Below are 16,544 nucleotides of genomic sequence, written 5' to 3' on the forward strand. Positions count from 1 at the left end.
CATTTTATTTTCGCTATATTTGGAGCACACAACAATGACTAACATTTCATAAACATTTCTTATCACCAATTTTCCCAGACTTCTCTTCTTACACATTATTATGTGTCCAAAGCTCGTTGTTTTCAAAATAAGAGTCAGTAGTTGAAACATTATTCAAGCATGTGGATTATGGAATTCAGTATTCAATTCAGTAGTACCATTTAAAAAAAAAATCCACAGTCTTGTTCTTCTCCATAACTTTGTTTGGTTTGACAAACACTTACATGACTGGATAAAAGAGAGTGAAAATGGAAAATGCATGTTATCAAGTCATTCACAAACATTGATGATTGGTTATAAAACACATTTGATTAAAACATAACTGCCAAACTCAAAATGGATCTCAGGTTATAATTTTATGTAAAAATAGTTTGTTTGTGTTTTTCTATTCAGGGGGATTCAATGAATAGGCTATTTGATATGACTAATTACTGTAAAACAGACTTGCCTGCATCTATTTTGGAACTAAAAGTCAGTCTAAATATAAAAAAGCATTGAGCTGAAATGTTTGAAGATAATTATTCAATTGTCTTTTATAAACCTATATCTAATGTGGAGCTGTAGAAAAATAAATGACTTACAAGAAGAACTTTGTCATTCACTCCTGTTCCACACACAGATGGGTCCATAACCTGAACCCTTATTCGTCTCTATCCAATTAAAGCAGTTCAGCTGTTCCTCCAGTAGATGGCCTTGTTCTCGAGTACATGAACAGCAGACCGGACATAGCAGAAAATCTTCTCCACTGACCTCAGATCTGCTGAATTTATGTCCCAAAAAACTCACCTGGCGGCAAGAAGTTATCACTTTGATTTAAAAACAAGAAAAATAAAATAAAATTAAGGCATCAAGGCAGTAATCAGCTGATTTACCACCAGATCAAAGTCTCTTTAGAGAGAGAGAGAGAGAGAGACGTGGCTCTGCATCATCACATGAAAAATGATTTTCATTGTATAGCCACTGAAGAATAAAATCAAAATAGATGGAAATTTAGTGGAAGAAATATGAAAAGCAGAGTTAGAAAAAAAGGGCCACTGACCTGTGTATTTCTTTTTATTTATTAATTAGCCTATCTTTAAAATTGTGTGATGGAACCAAATAATACATTAATAGTAGTTTATATTACCTCAGTCTGAGTAATTAGAACCGGTGAATTTACAAGTGGTAGATGTTTTTAAAGAGCTTTGCCACATTTCATGTTCATTAAATATACCTATTCATCTCAAAAACTGTTGATTCGATGATGTTGCTTTGAGAACATTTTTTTTTTTCTGTTCGACGACATCAAATGTAAAAATATCTGCATTCTCAGGCTTATTGTCCATAAATAGGCTACACACTAGATTTATTTATTTTCTTGTAAGTTGAGGGAGATGCAGTGGGGCGATTGGAGGGTCCGGTGTGGACGTCATGACGTCAGAGGAGCAGCGCGTGGGACCCTGCAGCCTCCTTGCCCCCCCTTCCAGTCCGGAGAGACACAAGTTATCAGGGAGGCAAGCGAAGGGCCAGTCATCTGCTCACATCTTTTCCGCACCTACCACAGTCCCCTCTATCCTTCCTGTATGGTGGATATTATTTTCAGCTCTTCTTTCTTGGGTGATATGGGGGATCATTCCAAAAGTAAGTAGAAGCGGAGCCGCTCGGTGGAGTTTTGAAGTGGCAGATTGTGTTTTCATCGCAGTGGCTTTATGGGCTACATGATATATTGAGCAGTGCACCTACTATAGCTCCCAAAGTCGTTTTTTTTCTGCTAATGCAAAATTGTGCACTGTTATTTCTCAGGCTGTTTTTTTTTTTTTTGGAGAATTATTTTTTCTTCTTTTTAAAGAAGTGAAACAACTCAGTATTTGTGCTTTGCGAGCACTGGCAAAAGTCTCAATCTGTTACATAACAGCAGGAGTTGTCCAGTCTGCAGAGAAAGAGGAGTTCGCTGCAACACTGCAAACTGGACGTAAAATGTAACACGTGTAACAAATACTGTATTTGTTTGCGATTGCGATTTATTGGACTGAGGTTTCAGTCTGTGCTTATGCTGCTGTGGGCTTTTTGCAGAGAAGCCAGGATTCGCGATGTGTGTAGGATGTGGAAGCCAGATCCATGACCAGTACATACTGAGAGTGTCTCCCGACCTGGAGTGGCACGCAGCCTGCCTGAAGTGTGCAGAGTGCAGCCAGTACCTGGATGAGACCTGCACTTGTTTCGTCCGAGACGGAAAAACCTATTGTAAAAGAGATTATGTAAGGTAGGAGTTTTTGAAAATATGTAGCATATTATTCGCAAAAACACCTTTAATTATTTTGGATAACAAGTAAGACTATAGATCTCAAGTTAAAGTATTAATTTAGACAGAAAAGGTCATGAGCACAAAGCCTAAACTGCAGTTTAATTTAGCCTACAATTATTGTAAAATAAAATAAAAACATTGTCTTGTTAACTTAACTGAGTAAATAAAATTAAAAAAAAAACACAAGTAACATTCAAACACTAAATCTCACAGCTCTGACATGTCAACCAAAAGTTGTCTTCTGTTTTTATTTCCCACGTTCTCTCCCTGCATTTCTAATTCTCTGAACGATTTCTAATTCCCCAGGTTGTTTGGAATAAAATGTGCAAAATGCAACCTGGGATTCAGCAGCAGCGATTTGGTAATGAGAGCCCGGGATAACGTTTACCACATCGAGTGTTTTCGGTGCTCGGTGTGCAGCAGGCAGCTGCTGCCGGGAGATGAGTTCTCTTTACGGGAAGAAGAGCTGCTGTGCCGGGCGGACCACAGCCTGCTGCTGGAGAGGAGCTCCGCAGGAAGCCCCATCAGCCCCGGACACATCCACTCCAACAGACCGCTGCACCTGGCAGGTCAGATTATTATTATTATAAGTATTACATTCTTATTATTATTAGCCTATTATTATTATTAGTAGGCTATTATTTGCAGAAAATAATCTGACATCGCGAATTTAGGAAAAAATAAAATTAGTAGCCTATTACAGTCATGTAAGATTTTCAAAAACGTTTAGATATTTTCTGTAGTTACTCTCTTTTTAAAACATCGAGATTCGTGTGTGTGTGTGTGTGTGTGTGTGTGTGTGTGTGTGTGTGTGTGCGCGTGCGTGCGTGCGTGAGTAAAGTGTGTGCTGAGACCTTTCTTTAGGCTAATTTCATAATTGATCTTATTAGCACTAACCTGCTCTGTTGCCATTATCTGAATAATCTGGTATTTGAGTAGCGGCTGTGGCAGCGAGTGTGTGAGAGTGTGTGAAGCCTAAGAATGTGTGTGTGTGTGTGTGTGTGTGTGTGTGTGTGTGTGTGTGTGTGTGTGTGTGTGTGTGTGTGTGTGTGTGTGTGTGTGTGTGTGTGTGTGTGTGTGGAGCTGTCATCTTGCGGGCGCCTGCCAAAGCGAACGAATCAAATGTGAGAATAATATTCAAGGACTTCCTGCATAAAGCGCTCATTTGAAAAGAACATGTACTGCGGCCTGGGACAGTGGCACCAGCAGGATTTCAAATTTCAGCAGAGATTTACAGGTTTAACTGACTTGAAATCATAGATCTGGTGGAGGAAAAAAAAAAAAGCCTCTCTCTTGTTTTCTCGGCTGAATATTATTATAGGCTGACATCAGTGCATGTGAGTGGTTAAGTGAAGCCTTAAAACATTTTGTAATAATGGGACAACAATAGGTACAATTGTACATTATAGACTGGATATGATTTTTATTCATGCAAGTGCAATAATCACATCAGAATAAAGTTTTATAATGTAAATATAACCAAATACAGATTTTTCTTTTCTTTCTTTTTTAAAAAAAGAAGCTGTTTTATTCAAATTATCTGTGTGATTTGAGCTCATGCAGAAATGTGTGTGTTATAAATCCCTTCAAACAAAAATAATCCAAGAGGACATGAAAGGACAGTTCCTATTCGTATCAAAACCGAGGAGGCTGTCTGTGACCCTCTCCGTCCTCCTCCGTCCTCAGCAGACCCGGTCACGGTGCGGCAGGCCCCGCACAGGAACCACGTCCACAAGCAGTCGGAGAAGACGACGCGGGTGAGGACCGTGTTGAACGAGAAGCAGCTCCACACGTTGCGGACCTGCTACAACGCCAACCCGAGGCCGGACGCGCTGATGAAGGAGCAGCTGGTGGAGATGACCGGCCTCAGCCCCAGGGTGATCCGGGTCTGGTTCCAGAACAAGCGCTGCAAAGACAAAAAGAAATCCATCCTCATGAAGCAGCTCCAGCAGCAGCACAGTGATAAGACTGTAAGCATCTTCGTAAGTTTGACCACTTGATTACTACCAACGATTTTTTAACTTTGATTTTTTGCATTTTCTCACCTCATTTGTTGTGGCACTTATTTGAAATCTTAATTTGGAACCAGGTTGAGGCTGGAATTAATTAAGAAATGCAGAGTTTAGTGAGGAGTGGGAAACAGATGCAAACCATAACCGTAATTATGTTTTTAATGATTATATGGTTATGTTTTGTTTACATGGTTGTTTACCCTGCTTATCAGTACGTCCACTAATCTGAACCACCAGCAATGACTCATCCTATAATTTCACCCTGTCCTAAACCCTTTATTCTCCATGACCTGAAACACAGCACAACCCATTTGGCTGCAGTGCTACTCTGTATTCAAACTTTAAGTCAGTGAATAATGAATCAATTGCTTTGGCTTCAGTTGCTTGACCTGAAAGATAAAAACAGGCTCCATCTGCATCTATAAAACATTTTCTTCTTACTATAGATCAGTGATTGCCAAACCCCCCAAAAAGGAACCCAATTGTTACAAATTTAGCATTTATCCTAAACTGAAAACATGTGTCTCAGTATTATTAGAACACACCAACCATTTTCTTCAGTTACTTCATTGGTGACAGATGCTTTCTTGCACAACAAGAGAAGTAACTTTCTTTTTTTTTCATTCTGTTTGATCAGAACCTGCAGGGCCTCACAGGGACGCCTCTCGTGGCTGGGAGTCCTATACGACACGAGAGCACCGTGCAGGGAAACCCGGTGGAGGTCCAGACCTACCAGCCTCCATGGAAGGCCCTGAGTGAGTTCGCCTTGCAGAGCGACCTGGACCAGCCAGCCTTCCAACAACTGGTGTGTGTGTTCAGGACAGACTGAGTTAGATGTGCACACATCTATCTATCTATCTATCTATCTATCTATCTATCTATCTATCTATCTATCTATCTATCTATCTATCTATCTATCTATCTATGGGTATCTATTTTTTCTGCACATAAATATCATTTCAAATTGTGTTGCATGTATATCATGCACCCATAAACACACACTCTGCCAGTCACGTGGGTGGCATTAAGGCGTCATTCCCAGCAATAAAAAAACAAACTTGAATTACATGCCTATACATTCGTCCTTTCAAAATAAAAGTCCCGAATAGGCTTCCTGCTCTGACACGTTGTCTCCCTCTCTTCAGGTGTCTTTCTCTGAATCGGGATCTCTCGGGAACTCCTCGGGCAGCGACGTGACTTCATTGTCCTCTCAGTTACCGGACACCCCCAACAGTATGGTACCCAGCCCGGTGGAGACGTGAAAACGGGGACCTCACATCTGTCGGACGCCCCCCCCTCCAAACATCCACCCACCGACCCATCCACCCTCCTCGTCCCCACCTTCAGCTCCTGCAAGGACGATTGCAGCATGATCCCGGCCTCTCCTCTCCCCCCTTCTCCCTCCACCCTTTGCATGTGACCAGCTCATCACATCGCCCAAAAACTTCAGAGGAGAGACAGTTTAATATTTTTTCTTAAAAACTCCTGACATGGCGGAGATGGAACAAAGAAAGCACCGACTGACTCCGAGTTTAATTTAATTTTTCTTTTGGAGATTTCATTGAACAAAAAAACAAAAACGAAACAAAAAACAAGCAGAACAAATCGTTGCATGACTTGATTCTGGAGACTGAGGATGCAGGAGAGGCCTCCTGGTGGATATACTTCAACGAACCTTCCAAGAGAAACACAAAACCTGGAAACCTTTCCTTGTCGAAACAGACGGACACTCTGCAGTCTCATTGTGATCTTCTTGTGTCTTTGTTTCTTCAACCTGAGAATCTTTTGATACGTTCATTGCGTTTGTCGAGTCCAGTTGACTCGTTTGTCTTAAGGTCAGAGCATGATAATCTGCAAATTATTCGTGTTGTAAAAATACTTTATGTTAAGGGCAGGATACAGGTTGTTTGAGCTTCTCGAACAAAAAAAGTAAATTATTGTTATATTATTTATTGTTAGGAAACGACTCGTAAGGGATTATTAACTGATAAAAAAATAAAAAGCTGAATACATAAAGTGTCTTCTACAGGCGCAGTTTGTTTTTAACCTATCGACTTTCGCTTTTTTGAATTATTGATTTTATTTGAAAATTCTTTAGCTGCAAAAGTAAAGCGAGTGATCTCTGATGTAGGAAACCTGCAGAGAGCTGGCAGGGCCGGACATGACTCGTTAAAAAAAAAAGAAAGTGAGACAAAAGTGCGTGTTTCAGTTGCAGCGACTATGTTGTCTGTCCTGTTCAGCTTATATTGAAGCTGGTCTGCTTGGACTGCAGCCCAGAGGCCGTGTCTTCTTATCACTCCGCTCCATCTCGCGGCGTTTTCCCCCCTCGGTTAAGCAGCAGGACTCGGCCAGTGGTCATTTACTATCTTGGGGGCAAAAATCTGCTGTAAATTGTGCTCAGTCCAGTTTCTCTGGTTGAGTCACAGGCTGGTCTAGACAGCGCGAAGGGATCGGCGACCTCTTATCTAGTCCTGGCATCACCTGCAAGCGATACACTGACTGAAGCCACAACAAACTAACCAAACACCCCCGGTCCGTACACACACACACACACACACACACACACACACACACACACACACACACACACACACACACACACACACACACACAGGCCCGTCACACAAACACACGCACACATACACACATTGTGCACGTACCCTCCCCGAAGCCCCCAGTAATGAGGGGAGCAGGGAGCAGCTCGTAAAGGGTCACTTCTCCTCCTCGGTTTATTTTCCTTCAGTGAATTGCGTTATTGCGCACGGGTCAGCCAAGATGACAGCTCAGACTAAATGAAGTGACTCCTTTACACCGTGTGCAGAACAAAACAAAGCTCCCACATATGCACTGAAACGTGTTATTCGGGTTAATTTTATTTTATTTTCAAGTGTGTGTAGACTAATATTCTTATTGTCCATGTAATTCCGAAGTCTTTTAATTAGCTTCTCTAAGTTTTTATTTTATTTTATTTTTTTATATAGTTTATTTTTTTTGAAAAGGTTGCCAACTGGATGGCGTCATTTAACTAGTCATATTTATTGTAAAAATGCAGAAAAATACACAGGCCTATTCTTAATATTTTATTTTCATGGTAAATTGGAAATATGTAAATTATCTCAACCTGGGATTTTGCAAAGCTCGACTCAATAATACAGCGAGTGAGAAAGCCTGAATTCGCCAAAGCGTCAAAGAGCGTGAATTTTGACTTTTACACCGTGAGAATTTTTAAAAAAAAATGTTTCTTTTCATTCCTCGTGCAGGGGCAGCATCTTCATCGGAAGTTTGAATGACAAAAGGCAGATAATAGATGTGTAATTGAGCTATTTCAAATAAGATTAGTAAACACTGCGAGCAGATTAAGATAACAGAGATAAGAGACTAATAACAATGGCGTTTACAGACAAGAATGCAGACCTGTTAACTCTCCTCCAGCTCAAAATCACTGTTTCCCCAACAGTTAGTTATCTGTATGGATTTGTGTATAAAAATGATTAGCTGTAATATTTTTTAAAATTAAATTAACTAAAATTATGTCATTGTTATTACAATTTCCCCCAAATCTCAGCTTTGACATGCCAAATAAAAAATATAGATTTTAAAAAATGTAATAATTTACTTCTTTTTTTTATGTAGGCCTAAAATAAAAAATACATTGCCTATGTAAAAAAAATATCTAAAGTAGGCTAAGTGCTCCAAAACTCATCATTATTTACGGGCGTGTGGAAAGTGAAAGATTGGACAGAAGCGACAACAGCAAATGACAGAAAACTTTAAATGGACAATTACATACACAAAAAATTCATTAGGCTGCAACATTAACCAGTGCAGTTAAAGTTTATTTTCCATTTTATGTTTTCCGCTCCAGTCATTAGGCTGCCTACCAGTCTGTGTGGCTCATTCAGATCAGAGATCACGTCCTCTGACACCTATAAAATGACGCCTGAGTACCTGTAGGCCATATGATCTTCCAGCGACTCTATCGATAGGCGTTTCCCCTCGGTGCGTTAAACAAGACTCAGAATAAACACCGGTGATCCCCGTGTGCACACGCGCGCACGTACGCACGCACGCACGCGTAGTCACTCGTTTCAGTGCATTAATGGCACAACTTGGAGTCATTTGCATCACTACCCACTGAGCAAAGAGACGTCCAAACGACGTCTTTTCTAAGTCATTTTTGCACGTCTAATATTGGTCCCCTGAAGGTGCAGACTGTTACTCCAGACGACGTCTTTTTCCGACGTCTATTGAACGTCCAATATTGACGTCCACAGGACCGCCGTATAAGGGCTATTTGTTGTCCAAATGTGGTCATTATAGACGTCTTTTCTGAGTCAAAATTTAAACCGACATCCACTGAACGTCCACAGGACCACCGCATGAGGGCTATTTGACGTCCAAATGTGGTCGTTTCGACGTCTTTTTTGCATCAAATTTAAACTAATTTTAGACATTGTTTTTATACTGCTTCTAGGCTCTGTGCATAACTGTAGTCCCATTTCAGAAGGTGTCAGACTGTTCCAGTTAACTTTCCTATAGCTTCATTTGGTTTTCTCAGCAGCAGATTACCTGGAAACGCATGCAAAGGTGTAATGCATTTCCAGTTCAAACCTGCTGCTGAGCCAGATGAAGCTACAGGAAAGTTAACAGGAAACAGATCCTCCACCTCCTGTAAACATATGGGACTACAGTTATACACAGGTTTACCAATAAATCACAATTCAATCCCCATTCATTTATTTCCATCTTTATTTTCTTAATCACTGGCACAAACATGTCATTCTAATAAAGTTATTGGTATCTGTTGAAATTAATACTGCTGGTAAAATACTAATAAATACATAAAGTTACACAGCCCGCCTTGCTTCGGTCTGTGGCACAACAACAAATATAACACAATAAAAATGAAAGTGATAAACTCAATGTGTTTTGAGAAGAATTACAAATCAGAACCAACTACTGCATACTTAACACAGAAAATACATGTACAAAAGTGATACAAAACTGTGACAAGATTCTCCACAATGGATAATCAGTCCTGGGTGACTGCTGTGTATCCCTCTCCTCCAGCATGTGTCTTTATAAAGTCCTCTCTGGCTGTGTCATCAAAATGTATGCCTCCATCTGCACAAGAAGAAGAAGAAGACAAATAATTAGAAATATGCAAAGACAACCTGCAGCCTGTGTCTCCACTACCAATACTGGATTCGTACAAAACCATCTCAGCAAATGTTAAGATATGACATATGGGCTTACCTTGTATTGCTCTATAAACCTTTGTCTTCTCCCTTGATATTAGATGTCACCATCATTCACCATTAGTGAAGAGCCTATAGGGGAAAAAAACATTTATAAATAAATGTGAATGATACAGTGCTTTGCAAAAGTATTCATACACCTTGAACTTTTACTTTACACATTTTGTCATGTAACAACAGCTTTAATTTATTTTATTGGGATTTTATGTGATAGACCAACACAAAGTAGTGCATAATTGTTAAGTGGATGAAAAATACGTGTGGTGTTACAGATTTTTTTTTAAAAATACATGCAAAACTCTGGTGGAAACTGCACAACACACCATCCTCACTGTGAAACAGCACCCAGGAAGAGTAGCTAGTGGAAGCTTGTGTGTATGACAGAGCCCAGGAGGAGCTCCGTACAGCAGAGTAGTAGGAGGCTGTTAGCACTGTTAGCTGTCCTGGATGCTAGTGAGTGCAAGCAGTGGATGCTAACTTCCGCTAGCCCGATGCTAATTTCCGCTAGCACGATGCTAACTTCCGCTAGCCCGATGCTAACTAGCGGTGGCGGCTAGCATCCGTGACTACCACTCACATCCCAGTTTACCACAACAGTCCTCATACTCATTACAGCAAATAGACCAGACACCGGGGCCGTGAAGGTGCACGCCGCAGCGCGTCTTGTGTGAATGACACATCGGTTAAAATGGGCGCCGGAAAGAAACTGACACTATAAATGCATACAGTAAACATAAAATCAACTAAACCAAGCAAACTTACCTTCCACTTAGTGGAAAACGATGTTGTTGTAACCAAGGCGTTATGTTGACCACAGTCTGCTTCTGCAGTAGAGAAGAAACGCGCCAGTTGCTTGGTGTATTTCCTCAGCCAATCAGAGTGGCGTTTGCTGGTGCCTCAGCCAATCAGAGTATGATCACATGCTGCCTCAGCCAATCAGAGTGCCTTTGACTAGTTTAAATAATAAAGGCTCTTATCAAAGACTGTTCAAAATTATATTTACTTCTCCCTACTCTTATGAACCATGATCGGGTGAAATTATTTTCTGAAGCCATAATTTCCCACAAATTTCATTTCAAAATATATAAATTAAAATATTAATTAATTAATTAATTGAAATACAATGAAATGAAATTGAAAAAAAAAACAGTAGGAAAAACAAAGATGTAAAATAACAAAATATCACATGTACTCAAGAACAACAATGTCCTAAATGAGTTTAAATTGAACATAGAAGAGATGTCTACAATGCCCACATTTGGACGTCATCTGGCGTAACAGTCTGCACCTTCAGGGGACCAAAATTAGACATATAAAAATGACGTAGACAAGACGTTGTTTGGACGTCTCTTATAATGTTTAATCACAAACAATATATATTTGTATTTATTAATCATGTTGATAACAATATTGTTATTTGTCCACTACTACTATTACTAAAACTACTACAATCATTAATCATGTCAATTTCCTGCACCTGTCTTAGACGTCCAAAAAAAGTGACCAAGCCTGACGTCCAAATGTTTAACTGCATATTGACGTCCAAGTGGGGTCATGATTAGACGTCCAAATAGTGGACCTAGTTTGGACGTCGTTTAGGCGTCCAGAATTGGTCTTGGACTGACGGACGCAATATAGACATAATCTGCACGTCCATCAGACGTCCAATGTTTGGTGGGTAACTTATAGACGCAAAAATTCGAAATAGAGCAAACATGAAAGGCTAATATCTTCTTTGCTCAGCTGTCAGTGCTGTTATTAATTAAGTCCAAACTGTGTCAGTTCTGCAGCGCTGAAAACGAGTCAGCGTGTGTCAAATAGCCAGGATGCAACTATAGACGCTGTCAGAGGCACTGACACCCTACCATTAATGATTAAGAGGACGAGTCCATTTAGAGGTGTGATGTAATTCTCTAATTGGTAGAAGGGTGCGCGTAATTAGATCACCCGGCGTGCTCGGGAAGGACTAACAGCGCCGCCCACCGCGACCACGCAGTCACTAAGCGGTCACTGACACACACACACACACACACACACACACTGAACATCACCTTTCACATAGGGAGCAGTGAAATATTCTTTAATCATTTTGGACATGTTTTATTTATTTATTCATTTGTTTTTGTTTTCTGGTGCTGGGAAAATGCACAGGACACCAAAATGTGATTGACAGGCTGGAGCTGCTCCTTCATGCTTTTCACTTTTTTTCTTTCTTTAGAAAAACATTTTCCATAATTTGACAGCACAGAGAATAACATAGTTATAGGTCTCTTAGCCAGCCTAAACTGTGCTCTCAGCTTAATTTAGCTGGAAAAATATTTTAGGCATGTATTTTAGGATATTTATCCTGTGCATACTTTGAGGCCTTACCAAGGCTTACAATTCAGTTTTGGACAAAGACAAAATAAAACCAGGACAGTGATTCAGGAGGTGACATGCAGCTACCGGAGGTGTGATGCAGTTACTGCCTTTTATTGTTAATGGAGTGGACCGTGTGTTCATGCACTCTTACACAACAGTCCGGTATATTAAACATACACCTTTGTTTCAAAAGGTGTAAAGCCAAACTGAAGTGGTGCCCCAAGAGCATTTGTAGCAGTTTATTTCTGTTTTGCTTGTAAGGTGATTAATCATTTCATCTTTCTATATTATCTGTTCATCACTGCTGTGCTGTTTCCTAGACAGCCTGCCCTGGGTGATTTACAGCATCATCCACCATAATCATGCAGTCACATTTCAGATAGTTCAGTTTATATGGAGAGTACAAGGTTTGCAGTTTATTTGCATTTTTATTTAGAAGTTCTGTATAGGTCTAGAATTTGAATACATCTCTCAGATTTTGTGGAAACAATAGTGAAAGTGTCGCCCAGTAGTTTTGTTATAAAATAAAAATGTAGGTGTTGCAATCTTCACAGTTTGAAGTCATGCAATACAATACATTTATTTGCATGTTTTAAGTAACTTCACATTATGATTATTGTTGTTATCAATAATCTTTTTTAAAGTAATTTTATAATAAATGTATCATTACTATTATTATTTAACAACAATAATACATTTTAGGTTTAGGACACTAAAATGTTCATCCCCTGAATGCTCATATGTGCATTTTGATTTCTACAAAACATTTTTTTCATTCAACAATCATACAAAGATTAACAATAGCAGCGTGTTTTCAAAAGTCTCCCTGACATATCGCCTGCATACCTTCACAGAATTTTTTCTTATACTATTGAATTAGCTTTTACCAACAAACATTGCGAAAAATAAGTGTGTGATTTCTGTTGAGGCTGTGTGAAAATTTCGACACTTGGACCCACAGTGACCTTGCTCCTCCAGTGGGGGCCACCAGCAGAGGAACTGCCGGGACGAACTTCAAGTCCAAAAACTCTCGAGGGGAAGCATTCTGACAGGCTGACTTAATGCAGAGACTGAACTGGGAGTCTGTTTTTTTCTGCAAGAGAAAAAGAGAAAGAGAAAAGAATGGGGGGGCGGGGGTTGGGGGGGATGAGAGAAGGTGTTGCACTTGAGTAGTGAAACAACAATGAGTGGGCTGGAGGTCTCAATAACTTGCGTAAAATTAAATCATACAACATGACATGGATATGAAAAATAAAGCTGTCTGTGAGATTCGGAGTATCCCTGGACACTGGTCCCCCACCCACGAAGGGAAGTGGGAAATTTGTTTCTCAATTACAAAATTAGTGACTTATTACAAAGCAGGATGTACCAAAGTGAGACAACAAAGATCTCTTTATTCCATAATCTTGTTTATCTCATAACCCCCACAACACAGCCAAATGGAGCTCTAACCCCTGTGTCAACTTCATTAAAGTGTGCACCGTGTTCCTTCCACCTCTTGTCAGGTGTTTTCAATGGGAAATTTAAGGCCCTATTTATCTTAGATGGGTAATGGCCAATTCAACATCTGGTGACAAGAATTTAATCATCTCTACTCTTAGGTTACACTGATAATGAAAGGGCAGCGTCAACATCTATATGTAGCAGCGGGCTACTTGTGTACTATCGATCCTGGGGAATGAATGCTGCTTTTATGGGAAAGTGACACAACGAGTAAATATCCACTTATTATCCCTCGAACCTTTAAAAGCACCAAGGCCAACAGGGAAGGAGAGATTTTTAGAAAGCAGCATCAAATAAACAATATTGATTTTTTTTTCTGTGTCTGTATTTTGCTGACATATATTTAGGCTCCAGTTATTACATTTTTAATGCCATATTTTTTCTTGGTTTAAACAAGGGGAGGAAGGCAGAAGTGGCTTTTAGACTTAACGAGTGTTTACCTGCAGGAGAGCATAACTCCCTTTCCCTCGTATGCTACTGTGCTGCAAGTGAACCTTTAAAGAGGGAAATGCAACAGTAACAGCCTTGCAGTATTACACAATGAAAGCTGTGTGTGTGTGTGTGCATTTAAGTATCCATGTGTTGTCATCTCTGCACATGAGAGTTTCCCAGCACATGTTGCTTTGTGTGTGGAGTGTGTGTGCGTGCGTGTGTGTGTAGGGGTGGTGAACAGACCTCAGACTCACCTGGAACACACACAGAGAACCAAAATCAGCCTCTCTGGTCCTGCTGCTGAGACAGTGTCACAGCTCTGTAAATCACAGTGCCCCACCCACACATAAATCTACTGCAAAAACAACACACCAACACCCATTAGGACGAGAGAGGAAGGTTGGAGCCGCCCCACTCGACAATGACTCGCTATAAAACACAACAAGGGTTCACCTGTACTTGCCCCCCCCCCCCCTCCCCCCCACCCACCTCCCTATGTGACAAGACCAAAACTGCCATTAAGCCGAAACGAAGAAGACAAACACGTGTCACTGGAAGCAAACAATGAAGCAGCAAGTTGAGTCACTTACAATGAGAAATGGCATCAAAAGGTTTCAGGGAGACACGCTGGCATTCATCAGGGTCATATCAGTGTCAGTTCAGGAGTTCAAGAATGTTTTCAGGAAGTCTTTGTGCTTTAGATTTAGTGCTAAGGTTCAATTAACCTTCTGACTCAAGAGTCGGGATGGAACTGAGACAAACTTTAATTATAGCATACAGAGCAGAAACTGAAATGTAAATGCTGCTGATATACTGCTCCTGTCAGATGAAAACACAGAGACAAAAAGAGTCATCTTTTTGCCCGGTGCTGGGAAAACCACTTCCAGTTTGTATTGATAATTCATGCTTGGTGCCAAGAGGAGGCTGTTCAAAACGAGTGTTTCCATTTAACATAGTTTTGTGTGTTGCATGGTTGAAAAACTGTCATACAATCCCCCCCACCCCCACCCACCCCTGCAAGACAGGAATTACATGCACAATAACTTGTCCTCATTGGCACAGCAGTAACCTGGAACTGCCAACCACACCTGAGACCAAGATATGTTCTGTACCACTGTGGACAGACAGAGCTCAACACACATGACCCCGAGTCACAGAGAGCTTAAAGAGAATAGAATAATAATTTTTAAAAAAGTAAAGGAGGGGTTTTTTTTGTTTTTTTTAAAGGGGGAGGGCTCTGTCTGCCAACTGGAGCTATCCCCTCATCCCAAGGCGTTCCTGCCACTTTAAGAAATGAAGCAATATCATTAATGGAGGCCTCCGAGGTCTGACATCCTGCTCCAATTCACCAGTCCCCGTCCATCACACCATTACGGTGGGCCCAGCAGTATTAAAATCCAATCACTCCTCTGGCTAGTTTGATTAAGGAGGGCAACTGCACAAAGAAGGGGCTCTGACCCATTGTTGCCTCTGCCAGGGAGTCCCCAGAGGATGGAAAAGGTTTCTGGTCCCAGCCAGGACCCAGACAAGGCCTGGTCACTGCCTCTGCCTCTGAAACTGGTTTGAAGTTATTCCTGCACCCATGTGAACAAAGCTATATATACAGTATATATACACACACACACACACACACACACACACACACACACACACACACACACACACACACACACACACACACACACACACACACACACACACACACATATACATATATACAGACAAAGAAAACGATAACAGCTCCAACGATACAAAAATGTACAATGCCAATCAGTCTTTTTGTCCTTGTTCTGTATCTCAACACCAATATGATGGATTGTCATGAAATGCTGCGTTCATTTGTGGTGCCCTGAATGAATCTAAATAATTTGGATGATTCCCAGACTTACCCTCTAGTGCCACCAGGCTGACAGTTATACTTTTGACTTCTACCTTTTGGATTCTAAATAGGTTTGAAATTTGATGAATGTGTTGTCCTCTGGATGATTTGTAATCACTCAGACAACCCTCTGATTTCTCATGTGGAGCCATTGTTGGGTCAAATTGCTTTATAACTATAACTATTTTATGAACAAACATGTGCAAAAGTAACAACATTCCCATCAGTCTCAAGTTGGGCCTTGTATTTTCTTCTGATTACCATACATTAGCATGCTAACATGCTAAAGCAGGATGTGGAACATAATGTTATGTTAGCATGCTGACATTAGCACTGAGGTCATATCTCTGTTGCACGTATGTACAACATCAAAGAGCTTCAGCCATGACTGCAGAGTCTTGTTTATATATATTCTGCTCCTGACAAATTCTTTGTTGGTCAAAATGTTGCATCAATAAAACATCATCTTAAATCTTGCAAATTTCCCTGTGCAGTCGCTCTTTTCTCTTTTTCAATGTTTTTTTTTTTCCAACATGTAGCCAGCAGTTGGATGTGCACATTACCCTCCTTTGTCTCTGACACACATTTACTGATATACTTCTTAAAGAAGAATAAAACAAAGAAAACACTCATACATCTTTTAATAAATTGTTTTTAGTCATTGTAGTGCCTTAATTGCACATCACATAAGATTTACCAGTGCTTTTCTATCTTCTTGATCCAACTGCCTTCAATTGTTTTTCTACCGGCAGCTCACTGCCTCACTTCTCTAAATT

The 16,544-nt window shown here is 40.4% G+C and overlaps 1 protein-coding gene across 5 annotated transcripts; it reads left to right on the top strand.

Annotated features, from left to right (window-relative positions):
- Window positions 1-1,465: 1,465 nt before the first annotated feature.
- Window positions 1,466-6,351, top strand: isl2b (ISL LIM homeobox 2b). 5 transcript variants are annotated; one of them, XM_085764370.1, is made up of 6 exons: window positions 1,466-1,659; window positions 2,092-2,281; window positions 2,630-2,892; window positions 4,010-4,305; window positions 4,973-5,140; window positions 5,481-6,351. In XM_085764370.1, exons 1-6 carry the CDS (start codon window positions 1,602-1,604, stop codon window positions 5,595-5,597), a joined length of 1,092 nt encoding a protein of 363 aa, XP_085620496.1. In that variant the 5' UTR covers window positions 1,466-1,601; the 3' UTR covers window positions 5,598-6,351. The 5 variants fall into 5 exon arrangements, with proteins under 5 accessions (XP_085620496.1, XP_085620512.1, XP_085620503.1 ...); XM_085764386.1 differs by having other exon boundaries at window positions 1,468-1,659; window positions 4,010-4,293; XM_085764377.1 differs by having other exon boundaries at window positions 1,482-1,659; window positions 4,013-4,305.
- Window positions 6,352-16,544: the final 10,193 nt, after the last annotated feature.

Source organism: Trachurus japonicus, chromosome 3 (assembly GCF_045865225.1).
Source record: "Trachurus japonicus isolate A0001 chromosome 3, Traja_1.0".
NCBI lineage: Eukaryota > Metazoa > Chordata > Actinopteri > Carangiformes > Carangidae > Trachurus > Trachurus japonicus.

Coding starts and splice junctions, on each gene's coding strand:
- isl2b (XM_085764370.1), top strand. CDS start 1,602: ATGGTGGATATTATTTTCAGCTCTTCTTTCTTGGGTGATATGGGGGAT. Junction 1,660..2,091: donor TATGGGGGATCATTCCAAAA/GTAAGTAGAAGC, acceptor GGCTTTTTGCAG/AGAAGCCAGGATTCGCGATG. Junction 5,141..5,480: donor AGCCAGCCTTCCAACAACTG/GTGTGTGTGTTC, acceptor CCCTCTCTTCAG/GTGTCTTTCTCTGAATCGGG.